This window comes from Cricetulus griseus, chromosome 7 (genome assembly GCF_003668045.3).
Source record: "Cricetulus griseus strain 17A/GY chromosome 7, alternate assembly CriGri-PICRH-1.0, whole genome shotgun sequence".
Classification (NCBI taxonomy): Eukaryota; Metazoa; Chordata; class Mammalia; order Rodentia; family Cricetidae; genus Cricetulus; species Cricetulus griseus.
The window spans coordinates 9064788-9088981 of NC_048600.1; the positions used below are offsets into that span (position 1 = coordinate 9064788).

Consider the following 24194-nt stretch of genomic DNA (forward strand, 5'->3'; position numbering starts at 1 on the left):
GTTTTTTTTTTTGGAAACAAAGTTTCTCTTTGTCGACATGACTGTCCTAGATTACTCTGTAGATCAGGCTGGCCTAGAACATACAGAGATCTGCCTGTCTTTGCTTTCCAGATCCTGAGTGCTGGAATTAAAGGTGTGCATCCCACCTCACCCCAGGAGGACCAAGTTTCAATTCACAGCTCCAACATGGAAACTTGCTCACAACTGTCTATAACTGCAGTCCCAGGGGATCTGAAGCCCTCTTCTAGCCGCTGACGGCACTGAATGTATGTGATGCAAACATACATCCAGGTAAAACACCATACACGTGAAATAAAACCGGAGAAAGACATACTAGTAGGTGGAAAATATATCAGAAATGAACTCTGTCACATTTTGTTAAAAGTATTTAAGACACTTTAAAAAGTAATACAATATATTAGTTTCCAAATGGTAGAAAGGTTAAATAATGGCATGTAAAAGTATAATGAAATATGTGTCATAAAAGCAAGCAGGAAAAGATTTATCTTACTGGTATTTAATACACTGAAATCATTACAGGTATTTATATATAAATTACGGTACTTAAGACTGATATTTTAATCTTGCTGTTCTTTTTTCTTTTGGAGACAGAGTGCTGACCTGTGTATACCATGCTGACCTCAAACTCACAGAGAGCCTCTTCCTTTTCCTCCTGAGTGCTAGAAATAAAGCCATGTGCCACCATGACTGGTTAATACTGATTTCTTAATTTACTTTGTTAGTGTTTTTCAGAATTTTTGAAACTGACACATACAATCTTTTGATAGTGCATTTCCTATAAAGTCACTCCATTGAAAATATTCACTAATACTATGTTGTTGTAAAAATCCTACAAAAAAAGTAAGAATAGATTTAGTACCAAGAAAAGATTAAGATTAATATTCCAAATACATACCAATTATCATTGCCATGGCACTGCTATTACACAGGCCTAGAGCAGACAAAATCTGGCTCATAATCTGTTGGTTGCCTAAGACTAAGTCAGCAACATAGGCAGGAGATCCTGGAATATTGGTATTGCTTCCATTGACATCTTTGCCTCCTGAGACTTTTTCTTCATCTGAAACACTATCTGTTGTATTGGTGGTCACGGACACTCTTGCGCTGTATTCCCTATTGCTTGAAAGAGGCAGCTGTACTAAAATGTTAACAAGCTTTAACAAATCAAACATGAGTTGATCTCTTGTCATTTCACCACAAACAGCCTTTGCATCACCTGGACGAATGAGGTTGGCAAAGAGTCCCCCAAAACAAGCTCGAGCACCTACAGAGCTATCTGATCCACTTCTAGACATTACTTTGTCTGAGCAAGTGATATAGTGATGCACCAAGAAGGTGACAGACTCGATCACAGCAGAAATAGTACTAACTGAGACAACTTCAAAGTTCTGTTCCAGAGTAAATTCTAAGAGCTTCACTTGAGCATCAAGAGGTCCTTGGCCAGTCTGGAAGGCCCCCCTGCAGACACAGAAACAGAAACAGGATTGAGAATGAAATCACTTTAGGTAATTTTGACAGAGTTAACTATGACATTTCTTCATTTAGCAGTTCTTCTACCATTCCCAAGTTTTCTGTTCAACTCCACTTTACAGAGAATGAAAAATAGCTTCCCTTCTAAATTGAAATCAAAGGGAAAATAACATAAGAATACCAAATTATCTTAAAGTAACAGACTAAAGATTTTTTTCATAACAAACAGACTTCTATTGTGGTCATTTGTATATGAGGACACTGGCTAACAAGGTAGTCTCTTCAACCTCTACATAAATGAAAATAGTCCAGGAAGTATTTCTCAGGCTCGATGGTACAGAGCTTGCCTTCAATGTACAAAGGAGACCCTAGGTGTTACATAATGATAAAAATTCACTGTCATGTGACAACCTGTAACATTCAATACATTTCAAGAATAACATAAACATGACCAAAATTCTTTTGACACACTGCATAATTTTGTTTACTTATGATTTCTTTGTGAAATTAAACTGTTATTTTCTTCTTTATCTTGACATATTCATAAGAAATCACCTTATTTCTCTATGTATTCCAGAAGAATTTAAGTAATTTCAAATAACTTTTAGCTAAAATTTTTAACTAAGCTGTAAGACCATTAAAACACAGGTTGAGCTTTGAGGAACCACATTCCTACTTATAACAGAAACTGGAGGACTTGGGGGGGGGGACGACCCTGCAACGAGATGAAATGAAAATGACCAAGAAACACCAAATAAGTGCTTCCTCAACCAAACTATCCTAAGACCTATTTGTTCCAAACAAACCCTAATTAAAATTGAGGGGGTGTATTTGGAGGATTCCACATTTGTTTTTACATCAGGATGCTTACAGTAAATGCTGTCATTTACCTTTCTGTAGACAGTATATGAATTAGCTTGAGCAAAAGTTCACTGAATATCTGAGGACATGTTGAAGACAGATGCACTTGTAATCGGGTGAGAAATTCCTGCATGGCTTGTGTAGCTGTTGGACCAACCTGAAGAGAAACGCATATCCATTGAAACCTACTGACACAAATACCAATGGCATTCTGAAAGGGTCAGGTGTAAAGCTGTGAGCTATACCACAGCATGCTTCTTATGAGGAAGAACACAGTATTAACAGCAACACGAGAAAGTAAACTCATGTTTTAGGTCTTCATATATTTACAGTAAGATGGAAATGGATATTCTATTATTAATCATATTTCTTTATGATTATATAGCTATTAACAAAGATTCACTTCAATGACCAAGCAAAGTCTTTATAACGCTTCTGAAACTATGAGAACATTTTCCACTGATTTTTATGAACAACCTTTTAAAAAGTGTGATCCCGCCGGGCGTTGATGACGCATGCCTTTAATCCCAGCACTCGGGAGGCAGAGGCAGGCAGATCTCTGTGAGTTCAAGGCTAGCATGATCTCCAGAGAGAGTACCAGGATAGGCTTCAGAGAAACCCTGTCTCAAAAAAAAGTGTGATACCTAAAGTAAATAATTAGAGGCTACAGAGATGACTTCGTGATTAAAAGCACTAGCTCTTCCAGAGAACCCAGGTCAATTCCTAGAACACACATGGTGGTTTCCAACATTCTATGTAACTATAGTCTTCTTCTGACCTCCATGGGCACCAGAAATGCATCTGGTAAACAGGCATACATGCAGACAAACCATTTATGCACATAAATAACTTAATAAAAAAAAAAAACACTAGAACTTGGACTCAGGTTAAATGACTCACCAATGGTCATGTTTTCAGTGCCTAGTAAAGCAAGAGCTTAAAAAAAAAAAACCATAAAAAAACAATATACCCTAAAGCTAAAATTATTTATGCCAAGTTCCAAAATCCTCTTCCCCAAACATCATTCTCCTCAATGAATGAAATGATGACTACCAGCATTCAATGGGCAGACCATGTTTCAGGTTAAGAATGCCGCTGCAGAATTTCTACATAGTGGTCTTTTTTGTTAAGCTAATTTGCTTTGGTAGAAAAATAATACAATCCTAGAGAAATATATGAAAAGTAAAACACAATAAAACCCACCAAATTATTTTAGAAATACATAAAATTTAGAAAGTTTAATCTTTTTAAATAACTTTAACTACCTGTAAGTTAAAAAATGATTTGACCACTAGTCAAGTAGGACTACTTAAATAAAAGCAGCACATTACAACATAAATGAAATTAATATTAAGGAAGTCTACAGTGAGATGCATCAAGCTCATTCTTGAGCACTATTTTTGGGGTTCTATCTTTTTGTTTAGGGTATATCATTAATATCAGAAAATGATTAAAATCGTCAATTTTAATAGCACTATTAACAGAGAAACTGCAGAAAAACTTAATCCCCCCCAAATTTAATGTTGTTTATTAAGTTATTCAACTAACAACAATAGCTGGGCATGGTGATACATGCCCACCTTTAATCCCACCCTCAAGAGGCAAAGGCAGGTTCATCTCTGTGTGATTGAAGTCAGCCTGGTCTACATAGTAAGTTCCATGACAGTCAGTGATATATAGTAAGACCCTGTCTCAAAAGACAAGAACACAAACATGCCAAACAAAATAAATTTGCATAGACAAAAAGTTTTCTATCAGACTTTCAAGGCTACTTTTAAAGAATTACACTTTACAAATATGTTTACTAAAAGGTTTTTGAACATCACTAGTTAAAGACTGTATTACCTGAGGGCTGTGCTGATTTGTCCCGTGTGGACTGGTCCCAGAAAGAAATTTCACTAATACGTGAATAAGGTTTGGATCTGAAACCAACAAATGAGCAGTAGTCTCCTGATTTCCAATAGAACTGCTGGAACCAGCTATTTAAAAAAAGAAAAAGTAAGGAAAGCAATAAATAACCCCTAGCAATAATGAAATGCTGTATTTATAACCAATTTTTCATTGCAAAGAACAAGCCTACATTCCTTATTAAAACAGAGTTCAATCACATGGGCCTGTGGCGCAGGCCAGCATTCCCAGTTACTGCAGTTGCTGAAGCAAGAAGAGAAACCACAAGTTTAGGACTGCTAGAGATATAGACAAAGAGTTCAAAGCCACATAGGGCAACTCAGGAAGACTCTTTCTCATACTCAAAAGTACAAAGAGGGATGTGAATACAGTCAGTCCTAGAGTAGAGTGTTTACTTCCTAGGCAAGAAGCCCTGAGTTCAATACTCAGAAGACAGATCTGGATATTCCTCTCTTCTCTTCTACCTCATGTGTACTCACCTCTCTTCATCTTGTAAAAACATATCAAGTACATCTACTTTCATGCACAGACAAGTGGAAAGGACCTAAATCTCAAGTGTCATATTTTAGAGTAACAACCTTCGATTTCCAGAAACACTTACTTGAAAAACTTTAACTCAATTCTCCAAGATAAATTGAGGCAAAAGCTATTCTACTTTTGTTATACACAGGTTATAGGGAACACACCTTTACAATAACTTAATTGTCAGTATCACAGAGTCATATGGGAGATAAAATACAAACCCCAGAAAGCAGAACAACACTTTACATCACTGTAAAAAGTTTTCCATTAAATTAATTTATATTTAAATAAACATGAAATCCATCCAAATAGTGACATAAAGAAAAATGGAATAATGTACATTAGCAACTAAATATTATAAGTATTTTAAAGTACATGCCAGAGACATGAATAAATTTTTGAACTTACAGTTAAGCTGCATGTTTGTCATGAGTGTTAGGCTATGAAGCACAAGGCACCATGTCCGAAGTAAAGTATTTGGATACCAGGCTAGCACTGTGAGAAAGCTAGTTATTGATGCTACATAAAAGAGAAAGGGACAATTTATTTATTCAGGATGACTGAAAATTTATTAATGATAAAAAGCAAAAGACAAATTACCTAGTATCTTTAAAATACAAAAACAAAAATACCCCCCACTAAATACAAATAAAATGACAAGAGTCAATGACAAGGGGGCTGAAGAGATGGCTCATTGGGTAAGAGCCCTTACTGCTCTGCATAAGGTTCCCACAAAATCACAAATGCAAGGAGCTACAATCCCAGGAGAGCTGGTAACTCTTCTGGCCTCTGTGGATTCTGACACACACACACACGCTGCACATACACACACTCAGAAACACACATACACATTAAGTTAAATAAACATTTTAAAATGTTAATAACAAGTCTAAAGATCAGCACGTTACACACAATGAAATGTTATCATTATAAATTTGCTGTACTTTTCATTAAATGTAATTTGTCTATAAGTTAAATTCTTTAGAACAAAAATCATATAAAAAGGCACACTGAAAAATCTGGGATACAGTAGATCAATTATAATCAATAAAACTTCAGAAGAAAAGGACAAACTCAAAACTAATAAGGTAACCTGGGGGACACAGAAAGAAGCAAGATTAGGCAGTAGTGGTGCACCCCTTTAATCTCAGCACTCAGGAGGCAGAGACAGATCTCTGAGTTCAAGGTCAGCCTGATCTTCAGATAAAGTTTTAAGACAGCCAGGACTACACAGAGAAACCTGGTTTCAAAAAAAAAAAAAACAAATGAGGGAGGGAGACGGACACACAACTGGAGAGAGATGGCTTAGAGGTTAAAAGCACTGGCTGCTCTTCCAGAGGTCCTGAGTTCAATTCCCAGCAAGGTGGCTCACAATCAACTATAAAGAGATCTGATGCTTTCTTCTGGAACGCAGGCATACATGCAGACTGAGCACTCATATCAAAGGGGAAAAAAGCATAGGGGGAAGAGAAGAGGAAGAGGAAGAGGAAAAAAGACAAGAGAAAAAGAAGAGGGGAAGGGAAGGGAGGAGAGAGAGTGAACACAGCAAAGCAGAGCAGTTGGAGAAGTCTAAGAAGTTATTCAAAGTGCACAATGCCCATCAAATACAGCAGTATGTGCAGGACCAGGGCCCGAACAGCTTTTAAAACATGCTGCAGAGATGCTTGCTGACAGCTGTAAGGAATAAAACAATGGGAGTTCTAAAGACCTGGAATGTCAAAAGCAGATACACTTTCTTATTGGTCCCAAATGGCACAATTTTGAAGTTCAACAATAAGAACCATTAGACATATTCATTTTGCACCGGGCATTGGTGTCGCACGCCTTTAATCCCAACACTCGGGAGGCAAAGGCAGGCAGATCTCTGTGAGTTCGAGGCCAGCTGGTCTCCAAAGTGAGTGCCAGGATAGGGTCCAGAGCTACACAGAGAAAGCCTGTCTCGAAAAATCAAAAAAAAAAAAAAAAAAAAAAAAAAAGAAAAGAAAAGAAAGAAAAAAGAAAAGAAATATTCATTTTGAAACTTCTAGTTAGAATGTTAATAGGCATATATACCTAAAAATTGTCTTACCAAAAAAAAAATTATACACACACACACACACACACACACACACACACACACACACACACACATATATAAAGACTAGAAGTGACATGTGCTTTCAATTCCAGCCCTTAGGAAGCTGAGGCCATAAGTTTAAGTAAGCCAGTCAAGAACAATGGGAAAAGGGGGTGGGGCAGACAAAAGGAGGAAGAAAGCAAGGGGGAAAAAAATCCAGAAGGGTGAAGGGGAAGGAGAAAATGGGGAAGAAAAAGGAAGGAAGGCCTAACCAGCTCAGCTTTTACTTTATGTTTTTAAGATTTATTTATTTATTTTATTTGTGTGTGTGTGTGTGTGTGTGTGTGTGTGTGTGTGTGTGTGTGTGTGTGTGTGTGTGTGTTTATGCCTGGACATATGTTGTGTACCACCTGTCTTCTTGGTGTCTAAAGGTGTGGTGGATCCTCTAGAACTGGTGTTATGGATGGCTGTAAGCCACCATGTGGGTAATTGGAACAAAACCTGGGTCCTCTATAAGAACAACAAATGCTCTTAACTGCTGATGAGTCTCTCCAGTCTCTGCAAGCCAGCTTTTAGAAAACAGTCTCTGGTCAGCTATGAAAATGGTTGGCTACTCTCGCACAAAAAAATCTCACAAAATCATGCAAAACACAAGCTTCAAATCTTCATGTTTACTTTCAGAGGACCCAGGATACTAGAAAAGCCAAGAAGGGCAAAAACCTACCCAAACATCACCAAGGACACAAAAGGCACAACTCGTAAGAAGCAATGTGTACCACCTGTTATTACAACTCTGGAGTGGGTCGTTTGCTTAAAAGAAAAAAAAGAGTAATGCACAAAGGAATTAAGTGTCAGGATATGGTATGTATCCAGGTGAACAAATTATCAGGGCACATTCCTGTACTTACAGACTTCATGGGGTAATTAACCCAAACATGAGCTTCCTCAGCCACAAGTGGACAAAATCTTTACTAAAAAAGAAAAAGTAATTCCAAAAGCAGAAGCAGAAACACAGAAGAAATATACCCCCAAAGAACGAAGCAATAAAACCTTACAGCATGGAAGAGAATACACCACAGAAATTAATGCAAATGGGCTGGAGGGATAGCTCAGCATGGAAAAGCATTTGCTGTACATATCTAAGGACCCAAGTTAAAATTCCCAGAACCCACATAAAAAGCCAAAGGCACAACAACTACAACCCTAGTATTAAGCTGAGACAAGAGAATTGCTGAGGCTTGCTGACTACCAACCTAGATCCAGGTTCAATAGGAGCACAGTGATAGAGTAGGACTCCTAATACACTCCTTGGCACACATAGGACAGACAGACAGACACAGACACAGACACGCACACACACACGCACACATGCACACCCATACACAAATGTATATGGATGGAGATGAGGAGGAGAATGGGAGGGGGGAAAAGGTAGAAGGAGGAGGTTAATCAAAGTTTTTTCCGGATTTTTGAGACAGGTTCTCACTATGCAACCCTGGCTATGCTGGAACCCACTAGGTAGAACCAGGCTGGCCTGAAGCCCACGCCAGACGACATGACTAAAAAAATCATCCAGGTCTAAATACTGAATTTCAAAAAGAATAAACCATTTATTTCCTCACTTAAAATTTTGAGATGGGGGCTTATTATGTAGTTCTAGTTGGTCTGTAACTTGCTATACAGGCCAGGCTGACCTCGACCTCACAGAAATCTACCTGTTGCTGCTCTCAAATGCTGGGAGTAAAGGCATGAGGCACCACACCCAGCCATAAAGCACTTCTTTCACCAAAACAATACAACCCTAACAATAAAGATAATGTATATTTTAAACAAATTATGACTATTTAAAAACTTGCTATTTAGATTATATTAATAGTTTTCTAGCTAAGAAACCTTACCTTGATTTAATGAGATAACAGGTATTCGATTAGCATTATATAAAAAAATATCTGCTCCGTTCTCTTTGTTCCCTGATGAACTAGAATTAAGGCTCAATGTGAGCCACAACTGAAGAAGTGATTCCAACTTTAAAAAAAAGAAAGAAAACTAAGAAAGGGAAGATGTACTTATATTACAAAGTGCCATTTAAACAAAAAACTTTGATTATAAACTTGTCATGAGTAAATAATTTCTTATTACCTTCTAGCTATATTAATTTGGTTCACAAATAGATCTTAAAATTCTTGATGAATTATAATTAACTGAATTAAAGTGTATAATTCCCCTCATATCCCATGTTCTCCTCAATGAAAACTGGGCGAGCCAATTCTTTTTAATCACAGGTTTATATGTACACAGCAGAAAGGAAAGTACCAATGCATAAATTCATGAAAACAAAAAGTGGCTGATAACTAATGAGGGGCATTATTAAATATTCCCAAGATTTTTCTTGATTAAGTTTAGCAACAACAAAAATAACATGATGGTCAGGTCACTTATGAATTTTCCAGTCAGTTTCATCCATTAATAAAGAAGTAATATGTCAAAATTCATTGCTTTCTCCCCTAAAGTCCTACCTGAACATGATGGACTTGAAGCATGGAAAAAAGTTTATTGAAACAAACATTTAACATTGGGACAGACGATAACTGTATAATAAGCTGGCTGTTCTGGTTTGCTGCTTGTAAACTCCCTAGAAGTGAATCATCTGTTCCACTTGGAGACTGTGAAACTGAAAGTCAAACACAAGTACCATTTTGTAAGCAAGTTTCAGAAACATGTGAATTGCTCAATAGTCAGGAACAGGCTAAAAACTTAAAGTCTGTACACTGGTTCTATAATACTATTCGGGGAAACTATTTATGAATTATTCGATATTTAAGAAGAGAAGGAAAAGAGAAGCTCCCAAATTCACAACACTAATCTTTAACACTTTTCTAAAGTTAATGAAAAAAAAACCTTGAATAGTAATTAAGAAGGCGATTTTAGAATAATCCAGTATATAAAGTGCATCAGTTATTTTTCCTACCATGTTGTTAAACTTAGGACATAGCATTCTAGAAAAGTGCTCTGCCACTGACCTAGATCCACAACCCTATAGCTTATTGTTTCTTAAACTTGACTACACTTTACAATCAACTTAATAACTTTTGAAAGTTCGCTGCACACATCACTTGGGGAGCAGGAAACACAAGAACACTGGAAAATTTTATCATACATTAAAAGTATTATTACACTAAAAAGTACACACCTGAATGTAGAACAGAAGTAGATATTATTATTATTATTATTATTATTATTATTATTATTATTATTATTATTATTTCAATAAGGCTTCCAATAAATTTTAAATAAGTAATATTAAATAAAGAAATGGGATCTTGGGGGGACATGCCACTGTCTCATATCATAAGGGTACTGAAGCAATAAAAATGGTTCTCATATTAGATGGGAGATAATACATGGTAATTTTTTTTTTTTTGATTTTTTTGAGACAGGTTATTCTCTGTATAGCTTTGTAGGCCAGGCTGGCCTCAAACTCACAGAGATCCACCTGCCTCTGCCTCCTGAGTGTTGGGGTTAAAGGTGTGCACCAGCACCACCCAGCTAATACGCAGTATTTTCATGTACTAATAGTAGGATTTTTCTCCTTTTATTCTTTCATCTACTGTGAGCAAGAAATTAATGAAGATTATAAACTTCCCAATTACATAGGGAAGGTTCAAAAATCCCAAATTCATGAACCAAAATACATTTGAGTTATCTTCACAGGTTATTTAATCACCCACAACACACCCAACTATCCATAGTTCTTTACTAATTCAGCTTAGGAGAAAGTGACATGGCATGTATTTCCTCCTCCTCAGTGCTACTCCTTAATGTTTGTCTTTTATTAAACAGAGTATTCCTCAAAATGTACTTCCCTGTTATGAGTAAAATCTAGCAGTGTACATCCACATTAGTAATGGCCAAATCTGGCAGACAGCCCATTTCTGTTCACACCATTAGGAAAAAAAAATTGCCTTCTTTGAGCTACAATTAAAATGTAATGCCTCTCAATTCTGGGGTTCAATTAGGAGACCTTAGCTGACATTTCACTAATCTAGCCCAGTATTTCAGAATAGAGATGTTTATTCAGAATAAAGGTATTTCAAAAGTTCACCTTCATGGATGTATAATACAAGTAATGAGCTATGTAGTATTCTCTAGAATTTCCTCAATCGCACAAGAGCACAAAAGCAGGAACACACTTTATGTTTTTGGACTGAATTTACATGGAGCTCTATTTGGCATGCACACCAAATGTCCACTTGTGAATACATTATCTTATTTAACAACAGGCTACCAAGTTACAGAGGTAGTATTCTATATACTCTAAGCTATTTCAAATTCCCCACAGACATAGAACTTTAAACTTGTTCTTGATAAATAATACATGACACTCAGGAATAATCAGACTTACAGGTAGGAGATGTATTTGTTAATGCTTGCAAAATGGAATCTGCTTCCAGAGTAGACATCATTTTCAACATAAGTTCTGCTTGCTGTTCAAGGCCAACTTCGAGACGAGCATCTAAAGCTACAAAAGGGAAGAAGAGATACCCGATCAGTTACTACTACTTACTACAGAAAACGTGGCAACATCTGCTCCCAGAAAAGGCTGATGAAGCTTTTTTATTTTAAAAATAAATCCTAGCATGTGGTATCAGAACTAAACCAGGGAGAATATCTTGAGTACACAGATTAAACAGGGGAAATGAACAGTACAGAGACAGTTGGAATAAATGACACAGTGACAAGAGAAGAAAATACATTAAAGAATGAGAGAAGGCTTCCCCCTCTGACAAAAAGAGAAAACCAAAACAAATGTAAGAGAGAACTATCAGACATATAAATGTTAGCTTATCACACTTGTCAGATATATGTGTAGAAATACAGACATACATCCATATACTAACAGTCACTAAGACAGTAATAACTTCCATCCAATTCTTGATTTCTTTGGAAATACACTACTGCTAATTATACAAGGAACTAACTCCCAAGTACAGGCAAAAGCAGTAAATGATGAACCAGAGGCATCTTAATTTGCCAAAGAACTGAAAAAAATGCTTAAAAAATAATAACACTTAGAGATCCAAAAGCCACTTAAAGGAGTCAGATTAGTCACATCTGAGACAATTTACATATCCAATTAAATAAAAGTGACTCTGGGAGTAAAATATGTAATAACTATACATGAAAATGACCAAAAGTATAAATATTATTTCTATAGCTCTCTGGTGTGCATGCACACACACACATGTCTGCACAAGTACATACATAACACACACACTCGCGCACACACACACACACACACAAATTAAGTTAAAAAAAAAAGGACATTAAATTCATTTCTGTAGATAAATATGTGTATGTTGTTAAAACATACTTTTTTGACCTGGGCTGACAATACACCCTCTAAGAGCCAAAATCACATAACAAACACCCCAATACCAGACATCAGCAGCCCTCTTTTGAGCTGTTACTCAAGGCTGTCCAAGAGCCTCCCAAAACATAAAGGCTGTTGCTACTGCCCTTGATGGCCCACAAATGTGGAAGGTTGATACCCTATTACTGAAGATACCATGCAACCAGCATGGCACTAAGAGGATAGTAGTGGCAAGCATACCTTGGCAGTAACCAGCAACTCTCTTAACTGAACTTAAGATCTGCTCAAAATGAGAGAAACCATGCCTGCTACTGGAAACCTAGTCAACTAAGTGCTAAAGAAGTCATGGATTTTGGAAAACAATCCTTTTCTAAATTAGCATAATCCTGACAACAATCTAAACATTAGTCCTTATGCCCACAGGTAAGTGGAGTCTACCCCCTATCAAGGGAACTTCTCTTTCCAACAGATGGAGACCATTACAGAAAACCACAATCAATCAAAATGCAGAGCTATGGAGACCAGTCCCAATGGTTATACCAAGAAAACACACTTGTACCTAAGGTTCAGGAAACACTGTAGATGAGTGAGCAGAAGGATTGTTAAGAGACAAAAGATTAGGGAATTTGCTGTGAAACTAGCAGCTATACCCATGTAAGTTTTTTTTTTCACCAATATGACTGTGCAAGCAACCTGAAAACATTCTACAAACTGCGCAGATTATATTTATGTATTTATACATACATACATACATACATACATACATACATACATACATACCACTGAATAGAAAAAGAGGCATTGATTTGAAAGTGAGAAAGGAGAGGTATTTTGGGGTGTTTGCAGGAAGAAAGGGAAGGGGAAAATGTTGTGATTATAACATAATCTCAAAGTAAAAGAAATTACAAGAAAGTAATGTATTTTCATTTCACGTATCAAAAAGCCATCAAATAGCTTAGGGTAAGTCTTACTTTCAATGAGAAACCAGGGTGGACCATCAATAAATGAAAGCTCTCTAAACATGCTGATAGGGCACCCAGTAGGCAGAGGCAGGAAGATCTCTGTGAGTTAGAGGCCAGCCTGGTCTATAGAGCAAGTCCCAGGACAGCCAAGGCTACACAGAGAAAAGCTGTCTTGAAAAACCAAAATGAGAAGAAAACAAAACAAATCATGCTGACAAAAACAGCTATAGCCACTCAGCTACTGTGTACTCAAATGCAAATTCTCAAAACAAAACAGAAATTCACAACATTTACAGCATAAATCTTAAAATAGCCCTATGCATACTTACCCTGAGATACTGAAACACTGACAGTCTGGGATCCATTCTTATCTGTATTTGATGGTGGCTTTGCGACAGGCATCCCCAGGCCTCCAATGTAAGGATTATAATTATAGGTACCATAATCAGCTCCCCAATAGTCATACCAGGTACTGCTTATAGGCTTTTAAAAACAGAAAAATTAGTATTTTAGATTTACAAAGTTCATAGTATTTGAACCAAAGTAAGCCTACAAAATAACATTTCTTCCCCTTTTAAATGCCCCAAAATTGTTAAAAGCTTCGGTAATATCCTATTCATTTTTCAGACATAAAAATAACTTAGAGGATCAGAACATGAAAGGTGACCAGCATCATTAATAAACTAATGTACCCAAAGAGTAGTAACTGTATAAAGGATTACAGCTGTATCTCCATTAAAAATTGAGGGAGAATAACACAGAAATAAGGACAGCAAGAATCTTGTCTTGGCTAAGACTCCAAGTGGCTGCCAGGAATGCTGGTAATCCATCACTAGCATCTGTTACTTCAAGATTCAGATTAGCACAGTTGTTCATGGATATTATCAGTTTAAAAAGAAAACAAAAAAGATGTACTAAGCATGGGGGTGCTAGGGATCAAAACACCCTTGTCATTTACTTTTTAATTTTTTAAAAATGTATTTTATTATATTTAATTGTATTTTATTTAAAAATTATATATAATTTATAAATTATAATTATAAATTATAAATATAAAAATTATAAATTATTATTATAATTAAAAATTATAAAAATATACACGTATACTGGGGCATATGTCTGTGTACTACATGTGTGCCTGGTGCCTGCAGAGGCCAGAAGGGATGTTGGGTTCCCAAGAATTGGAGTTACAGATGGTTAAGAACGACCATGTGAGTACTGGAAATCAAGCCCAGGCCTTACATAAGAGCAGCCAATGCTCTTAGCTGCCAAGTCAGTTTTCCATCCCCACTGCCACTGTTAAGTATCTTAATGTACTTTGTGGATGCTGAATAATGAAAGGGATACATTTGGGAACAATGTGCATGGTTTTCCTCTTTACTCTCTGTTAGATTACCTAAGGGTTTGCCAGCTTATTAACTTTTTCATTGATCCAACTCTTTTGTTGATTCTATATATTGTTCCTTTTTGGGGTTTTTTTGTGTAACAGCCGTGGCTGCCCTGGGACTTTGTAGACCAGGCGGGTGTTGAACTTACAGAGATCTGCCTGCCTCTGCCTCTGCCTCTGCCTCTGCCTCTGCCTCCCAAGTGCTAGGACTAAAGGTGTACTCCACCACACCTAGCTTACAGATTTTTTTAAAATATCTATTTCATCAAGTTTTGCCATCTGTGCTTAGGATTGACGATTGGGATGCATCATCAGGTTAATACATACATACATACATACATACATACATACATACATACATACATCACATTATATGAAGTATTTTTTAGTATAAGTACTTTCTTAGAACAGTCATGACTATCCCAGCACTCGGGAGGCAGAGGCAGGTGGATCTCTCTGAGTTCGAGACCAGCCTGGTCTACAAGAGCTAGTTCTAGGACAGCCTCCAAAGACACAGAGAAACCCTGTCTCGAAAAACCATAAAAAAAAAAAAAAAAAAAAAAAAAAAGAACAGCCATGACTGCACCTCAGAGGTTCTGACAGAACACATTTTCACTATCATTTGTCTCTATGAATTTTTTATTTTCTCTATGATTTCTTGGATGACCCACTGTTTATTCAAACATGTGTTTAAGCTCCAAGTACTTTTGCAGTTTCTATTGTTTCTATTATTGTCATCTAGTTTTACAATATTATGGTCTCATAAAAAAAAAAAGGAATTATATCAGGTTTTGTTGTGCTGTTTGTTGAAACTTCACTAGGATCCTATGCTGTGATCATCTGATAAAAAATTTTATGTGCCACTAAAAACAAAACAAAACAAAACTACAACAACAACAACAACAACAACAAAACTATGCACTGCCCATCTATTGGATGGACTATTCTGTATACAGATCTGTTAAATCCTGTTCATACACAGTGTATCTCAGCTCTGAAGTTTCTTTACTTTTCTCTATCATGTAATTACTAGACAAAACATGTAAGATGAAAATATTCTAATACAAAATACCTTAAACACTTTGGCTGCAAGAGGATCCTTTTCTAGATCAATATCTAAAGGATCAATGTCAACTTCCATTAGGTCTTGAAGTAGTTCAAGGTCAATTTCCTTATCTTTTTCCAAAGAAGAGAGAGGAGGTGTACCTTCAAATAGGTAAAAAGATTTCACTGGTAAAGTGTATTACATGAAATTTAAAACAAATTATGTTGTAGAACTAAACACTTCATTTGCATAGAACATATACATACACAACTCAAATTTCTAAGTATTTATATTTAAGTATCAATCAACATGCAAGTTTATCACTCTACAACACAATAAAATCAATGCAATATCTGATTTCTTAGTGAGAAGTCCACATTATTTGCTCTTCTTAAAGTGACATAAATTTTACTATTCAAAATGATCATTGGCTTATCTAAAATGATTAATATTCTTATTACACCTACTATGTAATCCTTTTTATGGTATTTCAACTATTATTATACCTGTAGCTATTATTACAGGTAATAATCCTGAGCACACAGGCTAAACCAAAAAAGGATTAAATTGTATGACTAATTACCTTGCTCTCAGATATTTGCAATTTTTAATTAGTTTCTATACCTTGTAATGATTACTTTTCCATTCTTTTCACTAAAGATATCTTTATAGAATGCCAGCAAATATTAATCTTTACTAGCTTCCATATATGTACATAAAGATCAATATACCATTTCTTTATCCTTACTAGATCAAGAAAGGGTTAGAGGTAGAGGTACATTACATGGTTACGTAAGCAAACTACAACAAGACCAGTTAACAGAGTGTACTAATGGCAAAGGTCCTACTCTACTGATAGGTACACAACAAGACTCTTGGCAGCAACCATGAATTGTATGCGAAGAAGTCTTTCCAAATGAGGGAACCTAGGACTAAAAAACAACAGGTAGTTGAAAATGATAGCAGGATGTTAAATATCTGTGTGAATGTGTGTACTCAATACTAAACAAAATTTAGTTTCAAAAAGTAAGGATTATCCTGATCACAAAGGACTATACAAGCAAATTAACAAATACAGATTTTAAAAAGGAAGAAATATATATAATATCCCATATTTAGATATTAAAAAACAAGAGTTTTCAACTTTGTCTTCATCACTGAGTATTTTTATAATGTTTTCTACTTTGCCTTCAACATGTAAGTGATGGTTAATCACAACTATCAACCTGAGATCTAGAATCAGCTGGGAGTCAAGCCACTAGGCTTAACTGTGGGAGATTTTCTTAATTGTATTAACTGTGATGTGAAGGCTCACTCACTCTTGGTGGCACCATTAACTGTATAAAAAGGATAAAGTGAGCATTCATCATCTTTACTTACAGATTACAGATGTGATGATTGACTTAACAAGCTCATCACTATGACTTCCCAGTGATGAAATAAAACCTCATAATGCAGGCCAAAAGAAACCCTTCCATTGTTTTTAGACATTTTACGGATATAAATGTTTTGTCTACGTGTATGCATGCACACCACATGCATGCTTGGTGTCCACATAAGAAAAAGGTGTCAGATTCCTAGAATTGGTGGTTGTGAGCCACTGTGTGGTGATGGGAACCAAAGAAATATTCCTAACTGCTGAGCCCACTCTCCATCCCACATGCTTCCTACCTAAATTGCTTTAGTCTGGGTATTGTTTCTCTACAGCAACAGAAAAGAAACTAATATATGAAAATATTTACAATGCAATAACAATGAAAGTAATATAAAAATCATACTAAATTAAAATGATTAGAATATTATAAAATGATAGCATGGTGGCACACTCCTTTAATCTTTTAATCTAGAGGCAGAGGTAGGCCTGTGTTTAAGGCCAGCCTGAGCTACAGAGCTAATAAAAGGATAGCCAAGGCCATAAAAAGAAACCCTGACAGGAAAAAAAAAAAAATTCAGTTTTATATGGCATTAACATTCCTCAAATGGAGATGTATTTTCATTTGAAAGACAGAAGGGCGATTTTGAACATAATTTTGAAATTTCACCTGCTATATCATGTGTCAAAGGTTCATCTATGGTTTCCAGCAACTGAACGGAAGACTGCTGAAGGGAGTCATCAGAGTCACCAGCTGTGGCACCTACATCATCACTCACTGTGCCTTCTTCCATCGCTTCTGCAGCTACTGGAGCCAACAATTCTCCTGTATTAGAGGAGACAGTCCTAACCACTTTAATAATTTATATGTTTTATTACCCTTTTGTAACAGATGAAGAGGCAAACAAAATGGTTTCCCTATGGTCACAGAAGAACTAGTAAGCAGCAAATCATTGATAGTAATACTAAAATAGGGGCTTCCCTGCTAATGAATTTGAATTACCTAACAACTTATTAAAACTACTGCTCTGTCAACATAAAGACAATTTAAATGGTTACCCCTGCAACATTTATACATTTAGGAAACCTCTTACAATTTCCTTTAGACATTACCAGAGCAATGATAAGCTAATTCTGACAAACCATAAGAGAAATTAATCCTGACAAACCTGCTAAAATATCCTGTAACATACAGGTTAGGGAATACTGAGCCCAAGCACCGCCCCAAGAGATGTCTCCTCTATTGAAGTCGGTTCCAACCAGAAGTAACAGCAATCTTTCCAGCTGTGGTTCATTCACAATCTCACACAGATGAATGGTTGGCCTTGTTGCATTTGCAATTCGAGCAAGAACCTGAAACACATCATAGAATCATATGCTGAAATACCAGTTAAATTAAAAAGTAATAGCAATAATAGAAACAATGACATGACAGTTTTCAAAGTAGACCATTGTACCAAGTTAGTTAAGATGAAACACAAACAATAAAATAGTGTAGATCAAATACTTTATCTGGTTTTATTTTATATTCACTTTTTTTCCCCGTTTTTTTGTTTGTTTGTTTGTTTTTTAGACAGGGTTTCTCTGTTGCTTTGGAGGCTGTCCTGGAACTAGCTCTTTTAGACCAGGCTGGTCTCAAACTCACAGAGATCTGCCTGCCTCTACCCCTTTAATCCCACCACCGCCCAGCCTTATTTATTTTAAAGGCAGTGTTTCTCTGTGTAGCCCTGGCTGTCTGGAACTCATTCTGTAGAGAGGCTTGCCTGTTCTGACAGTTGGGATTAAAGGCATGAGCCATCAAACCCAGATTTTATTTCTGGCTTTAAATCTGGATGAATACTGACAATGAATGAATGCATTGCAAGAATGAATGAATCATGACATTCAAAGTCTAATTTATGTTATTTATTTCCTGTATGAATTAGTAGGAAATTAAAGATAGGAACACCCAAATTATCTACATTTCAAACCCTCAAGTTTTGATATTTATTTATTTATTTATTTATTTTTGTTCTTTGGGTTTTTGGGCCAGAGTTTCTTTGGGTAGCTTTGGCTCTCCTAAAACTAGCTCTGTAGTCAAGGCTGGCCCAGAACTCAGAGATCTGTTTGACTCTGCCTCCAAGTGCTGGGATGAAAGACAAGTAAACACCATTGTCCAGACAAATCCTCAAGGTTTTTTTTTTTTTGTTTTTTTTAAAGATTTTATTTATTATGTATACAACATTCTGCTTCCATGTATATCTGCACACCAGAAGAGGGCACCAGATCTCATAACGGATGGTTGTGAGCCATCATGTGGTTGCTGAGAATTGAACTCAGGACCTCTGGAAGAGCAGTCAGTGCTCTTAACCTCTGAGCCATCTCTCCAGGCCCAATCCTCAAGTTTTTTAACCAAATAAAACACTGCATCTGATTTTCTCAGGAAAAGCATATTTTTTAAAAAGTTTTCAAGGCTCGATAAGATAAGGAAAATAAACACGGGGGAGGGAAGGAGGGAAGGAGGGAAGGAGGGAGGGCAAGAATGCAGGCAGGGAGACAGGGAGGCAGGCTTTTTTTAATATCAACCAAAAACTGTACCACAGCTTACTTACCTTACAGACGAATAGTAAGAGGTCTGCATGGCATGTGAAATCCATGGAAAGGAGGAACAGAACAAGCTTTTGCACTACTGAGATACAACGTTCATGGGCCAGAGTAAATGGCAGAGGTTCCATCTCAGGGCTTTCTTTTGTTGTTGTAACTTCAGTGTCTAAATTAGAACGAGACCATTCTGCTGTCCGGCGCAAGCGAATCAAATCCTTAAAGTGCTGCACACAGAAATTTACATGATTTAAAGCAATGCTTATTGAATGGAAACCTCTCAATATATACTTCCGTGAGATGAAAATATCCAACAGAACATTTCTAATTCACAAAACTTTCATATATACCATAAGCTCCCAAGAAAAAAATAGTGGAGCGTGTTTTGTCTAAAACTGCCTCTTGTGATCCAGCCAAAATCCTAAGTGACCTTGAATCTCTAATCTTTCTGCCTTTACCTCCCAGATGTTGGTATAATAGGCACGAACCATCACACCTGTCTAAAAGTTAAGATTATTAAAAACTATACTGACTGGCATAAATCATACCCTATTTAACATACATGATATAGAACAAAATTGCATAAAGACCATTAACTAGATTAAACCCAATATTTAAAACAAGTTTTAAAAAAATACAATGAATAAATTATACAAAATGGATAGAAATAGTCACCTCAAAATATTGATTCAAATTATTTCAAAATCTTCAAAAGTTTACAAGTTTAAAATTAATGTTACTTGGGTGCTATGTAAATATGGATTCATGAAAACAAATTTAGTGGGTATTTCTTGTTCTGTCTATTTTGAGACAATAGTCTTGCTTCTAGTCCAAGCTGGACTTAAACTTGTGATCCATCTGCCTCAACCTACTAAATATTGAGAATATAAGCAAGCACCACCATGAGGAAAAAAATTAATTACATTTTTAAAAAGTCACTGGAATGTAATCCTGATGTGGCAAAGACAGTTCTTGAGACATATGCACCACTGGATACAAATTCCAAATCTAAATCTTCCAATAACGTAACTTAAGGAAGAACAAATGTCAATAAGTATTTTCCATATTACTTATCTTTAAAAGGATAAGGAGACGGTATTTATGATCCTTCTTTTTTTGTTTTGTTTTGTTTTTCAAGACAGGGTTTCTTTGTGTAGCTTTGGAGCCTATCCTGGCACTCGCTCTGAAGACCAGGCTGGCCTCGAACTCACAGAGATCCACCTGCCTCTCCCGAGTGCTGGGATTAAAAGTGTGCACCACCAATGCCCGGCCGATCTATCTTATTATATACCATGAAAATAGACAAAAACTGGCTGGAGATGGGGTCCTGAGTTCAATTCCCAGGAACCACATGGTGGTTCACAACTATCTGAAGTTGGTGACCTGGTGCCCTCTTCTGCCATGCAGGGATACATGCAGACAGAACACTGTATACATGACAGACAGACAGACAGACAGACAGACAGACAGACAGACAGACAGACAGACAGACAGACAGATCTTTAAAGAAAATATAACCATCAATGTCAAACGAAGAACACATTAAGACTGCACATTTATTACTCATCTCCAACTTATTCTCAATCCACCCTGAAGGTCTATATTAGGTAGTGAAGTACATACTACATTTTGTACATTAAAGCTGAGCATTCTAACATTGAGTACTGACAAGAATGTGTAATCATTATTATAATAACAATCATCAATACAGCAGTGATTACACTTTGAAGTATAGGTCTTACCTTGGAGGTCGCCTGCTTTAGTTTTGCTTGCTCGACTAGCAGTTTATAAGATGAGCCTTTGTTACTCTGTATTTTTTCTTTTTCCATCTGTTCCACCAAAGCCTTCTGTTTTGCCTTTAGTAGGTTAAGTTGCTTAAAATACAAATCAACAACTTAATCTTAAAATATCAATGTTAAAAATAAAATATAAATTTTTATACTTCTTGCAGATAAAAATGACATGTGGATTCTGGAAGAATGATGTAGCTTGTTTGTTTAAAAATCACACAGATTCATGCAACAGAACTATATTCTCATACATAACCACCTATGAAAGCAAAGTGTATATGAACAAATGACCACAAAAGGAGAAGTGAATGAGAGTATGTGTGTTTGTGCTTTCTTTTTATATTTCACAAAGCAACAATGGGAAAATAAATCTCTAGAAACTACAGGAAAATGGTTAAATTTATTTCAGAATAAAGAATGCGTTCGTAGTTAGCAATAAGAAAATAAAAGTACTATGGCTGGAAAGATGGCTCAACAGTTTGCTACTCTTACATAGGACCTGAGTTCAGTTCCCAGCACACACATGGCAGCTCACAACCACCTGTGATTCCAGATCTGTAATTCCAGTTCCAGGAAACTTGATACCCTCTTCTTGCCTCCTCACTTACCAAACACACACATTCAAGCAAAACACACACACATAAGAAGCTAGATTAAGTAAAATCTACAAAGCAAAGTACTGATATATTTGACATAGAATACAACTCTGAGCAAAAGAGACTAGACATGAAGGAAACACATTGCATACCCGCATGCCAATATTTTACTGAATCATTACACACAATAAACTGCACAAAAGTAAAAGAAACACAACACAACACTACCTATGAAAACATAAAACAAATTCATACCATAAAGAATTTCAACACTTTGGGAACCCCAGTGCATGGGTATGCTATTCCAACTCAGCAACCATAGATAGTGTACTAATGCCAGAAAAATATGTCCATTTATCCAAGCAAAAGACTAAAAATATGTACTTAGAAATTGAAATTAAAAAAGCACACCCCGAAATCTGGGTGAGAAAATGAGTGCAGGTTGTCCAACAAACTTAAATTCAATATTATCTAATATTCAAAAAATTAAAATCTAAAAGTCAGCGGTACAGCTGACAAGTAACTTCATCCAAAGGTAAACTGGAAGCTACTAGAAATATAGAAAAAAAGTGTTAATGGCTTTGTACAAAAAAGATACAGGATGAATGGTAGAATGGCAAAACATCCAGAATAAAGAAGAAAAAAGCCAAGAAACCACCTTAATAAGCAAACAAATTCCTTGAAGAATAATAACAGAGAACTAGAAGTTTAAAGAATATCAAAACTAAATATATATTTTTGCCATTTTACAAATAAGGTTACCAAAGTAGTAAAGCAACAACCTGGGGAGCATGCTCCATCCTTGTCTAAGGTCTTTGATCCCAAATGGCAGTCTCAAAACTAAAACAAAAGTTACTGACCATTACCTGCTTATGGTGAACAAGCTGCTTTCTGATTTTTCTGGAATATAATCTATCGAGGCTACTGCCTCCCTTGGATGATCTATTTAAGCTCTGAGTGTGTAGATTATTGTTGATAAAACTCCACTGGTTACCTGGAAAGAAAGGCTTTTATTAATAATTCTGTTAAATATGGCTTTACATTAACTTCTATACTCAGAAAACAAAAACATACATAACAATACATCAAACAAGACAGTCTTTGAAAGTAAAGATAGCTCTCTTAAGGTTAAAAAAATGACTGACAACAGAGATCTGTATTCAATTTCTTCTTGAGCATCTCAGACACTTTCTGTCACAATACTTAAGATTCATTTTGATGGCACTCCGGAGGTAGGGGCAGGCAGATCTATGTAAGTTTGAGGCCATCCTGATATACAAAAAGAGTTCCAGGACAGCCAGAGCTAAACAGAGAAATATGTCTTGAAAAAACAAAGACTGATTTTGAGCAACATAACTTTGATGTGTTCTAAACAAGAAATAATGATCGTAATAAAAAGTTTTGTAAAAGCACTAACATAGCTAATCAGATTAATGACTGCCAGGATGGGTTCAATAGTTCAAAAGGCAGGCTGCATAATTACATTGACTCTGTTTTGGAACCAGTCCACACTATTCTACACTGTTCTTTCCTTCAAAACACCTAAAACCACACTGTCTTTTCCTCTGATCTTCTTGTTGTTATTCTTTTGAGTCTCACTATGTATATAGCTCTGGCTGGCCTTGAACTCAGAGATCCCAATGATTCTGTTACCCAACAACTGGAATTAAAGGTATATTCCATGATGCAGTGTCCCTCTTCTGATTAATTTTTCATAATTTTAAAATATCTTCCTATTTCTGCTGCTCATTAATGAAGTCTTAGTTCAAAATCTTCAAACCATGAAAAAGTCCTCCCACCATTCCTTCTAACACTAAACAATAAAAGGGAAAATTAAGACTTTATAATACAACTTAACTGTGTCCAATATTAAATTATAGTTATATTTAACTCAATGCTTTATTGTTTACCCTTTACCCTGTAACTCAGGAAATGAATTCATACACACACACACATTTTTTACACCAACATAATCTCCTTGCATCTAAGAATTCCTTTATCTTTTCAGAGCTTTTAATACGTTACAATGTACAAAACTTTTATGAGTTCTATTTGCTGTAATTATACATGAGGTTCAGCTGCCTCGAATCTTTCATTAAAATCATCATTAATTCTAATAAATGCAAGAATTTATTTGATCTTGGATATTTGAATCCCTAAATTTGTAAACTGTTTTGGACACCAATCCTACTAAAAAGTGAATAATAACTACCTTAGGAATTTCTAAATCTAAGTATAAGGGACAACTGTAGT

At 36.0% G+C, this 24194-nt stretch overlaps 1 protein-coding gene across 1 annotated transcript in view; it reads right to left on the reverse strand.

The window, feature by feature from the left end:
- Positions 1-24194, reverse strand: part of Birc6 (baculoviral IAP repeat containing 6) — a 176097-nt gene that overhangs the window by 67598 nt on the left and 84305 nt on the right. Inside the window, 14 exon segments of the mRNA XM_027426080.2 lie at positions 917-1479; positions 2382-2509; positions 4198-4331; positions 5191-5301; positions 8737-8863; positions 9355-9509; positions 11241-11357; positions 13501-13654; positions 15631-15764; positions 17646-17801; positions 18145-18328; positions 19567-19782; positions 21298-21429; positions 22808-22935. Coding sequence (XP_027281881.1) covers positions 917-1479; positions 2382-2509; positions 4198-4331; positions 5191-5301; positions 8737-8863; positions 9355-9509; positions 11241-11357; positions 13501-13654; positions 15631-15764; positions 17646-17801; positions 18145-18328; positions 19567-19782; positions 21298-21429; positions 22808-22935 — 2439 coding nt within the window.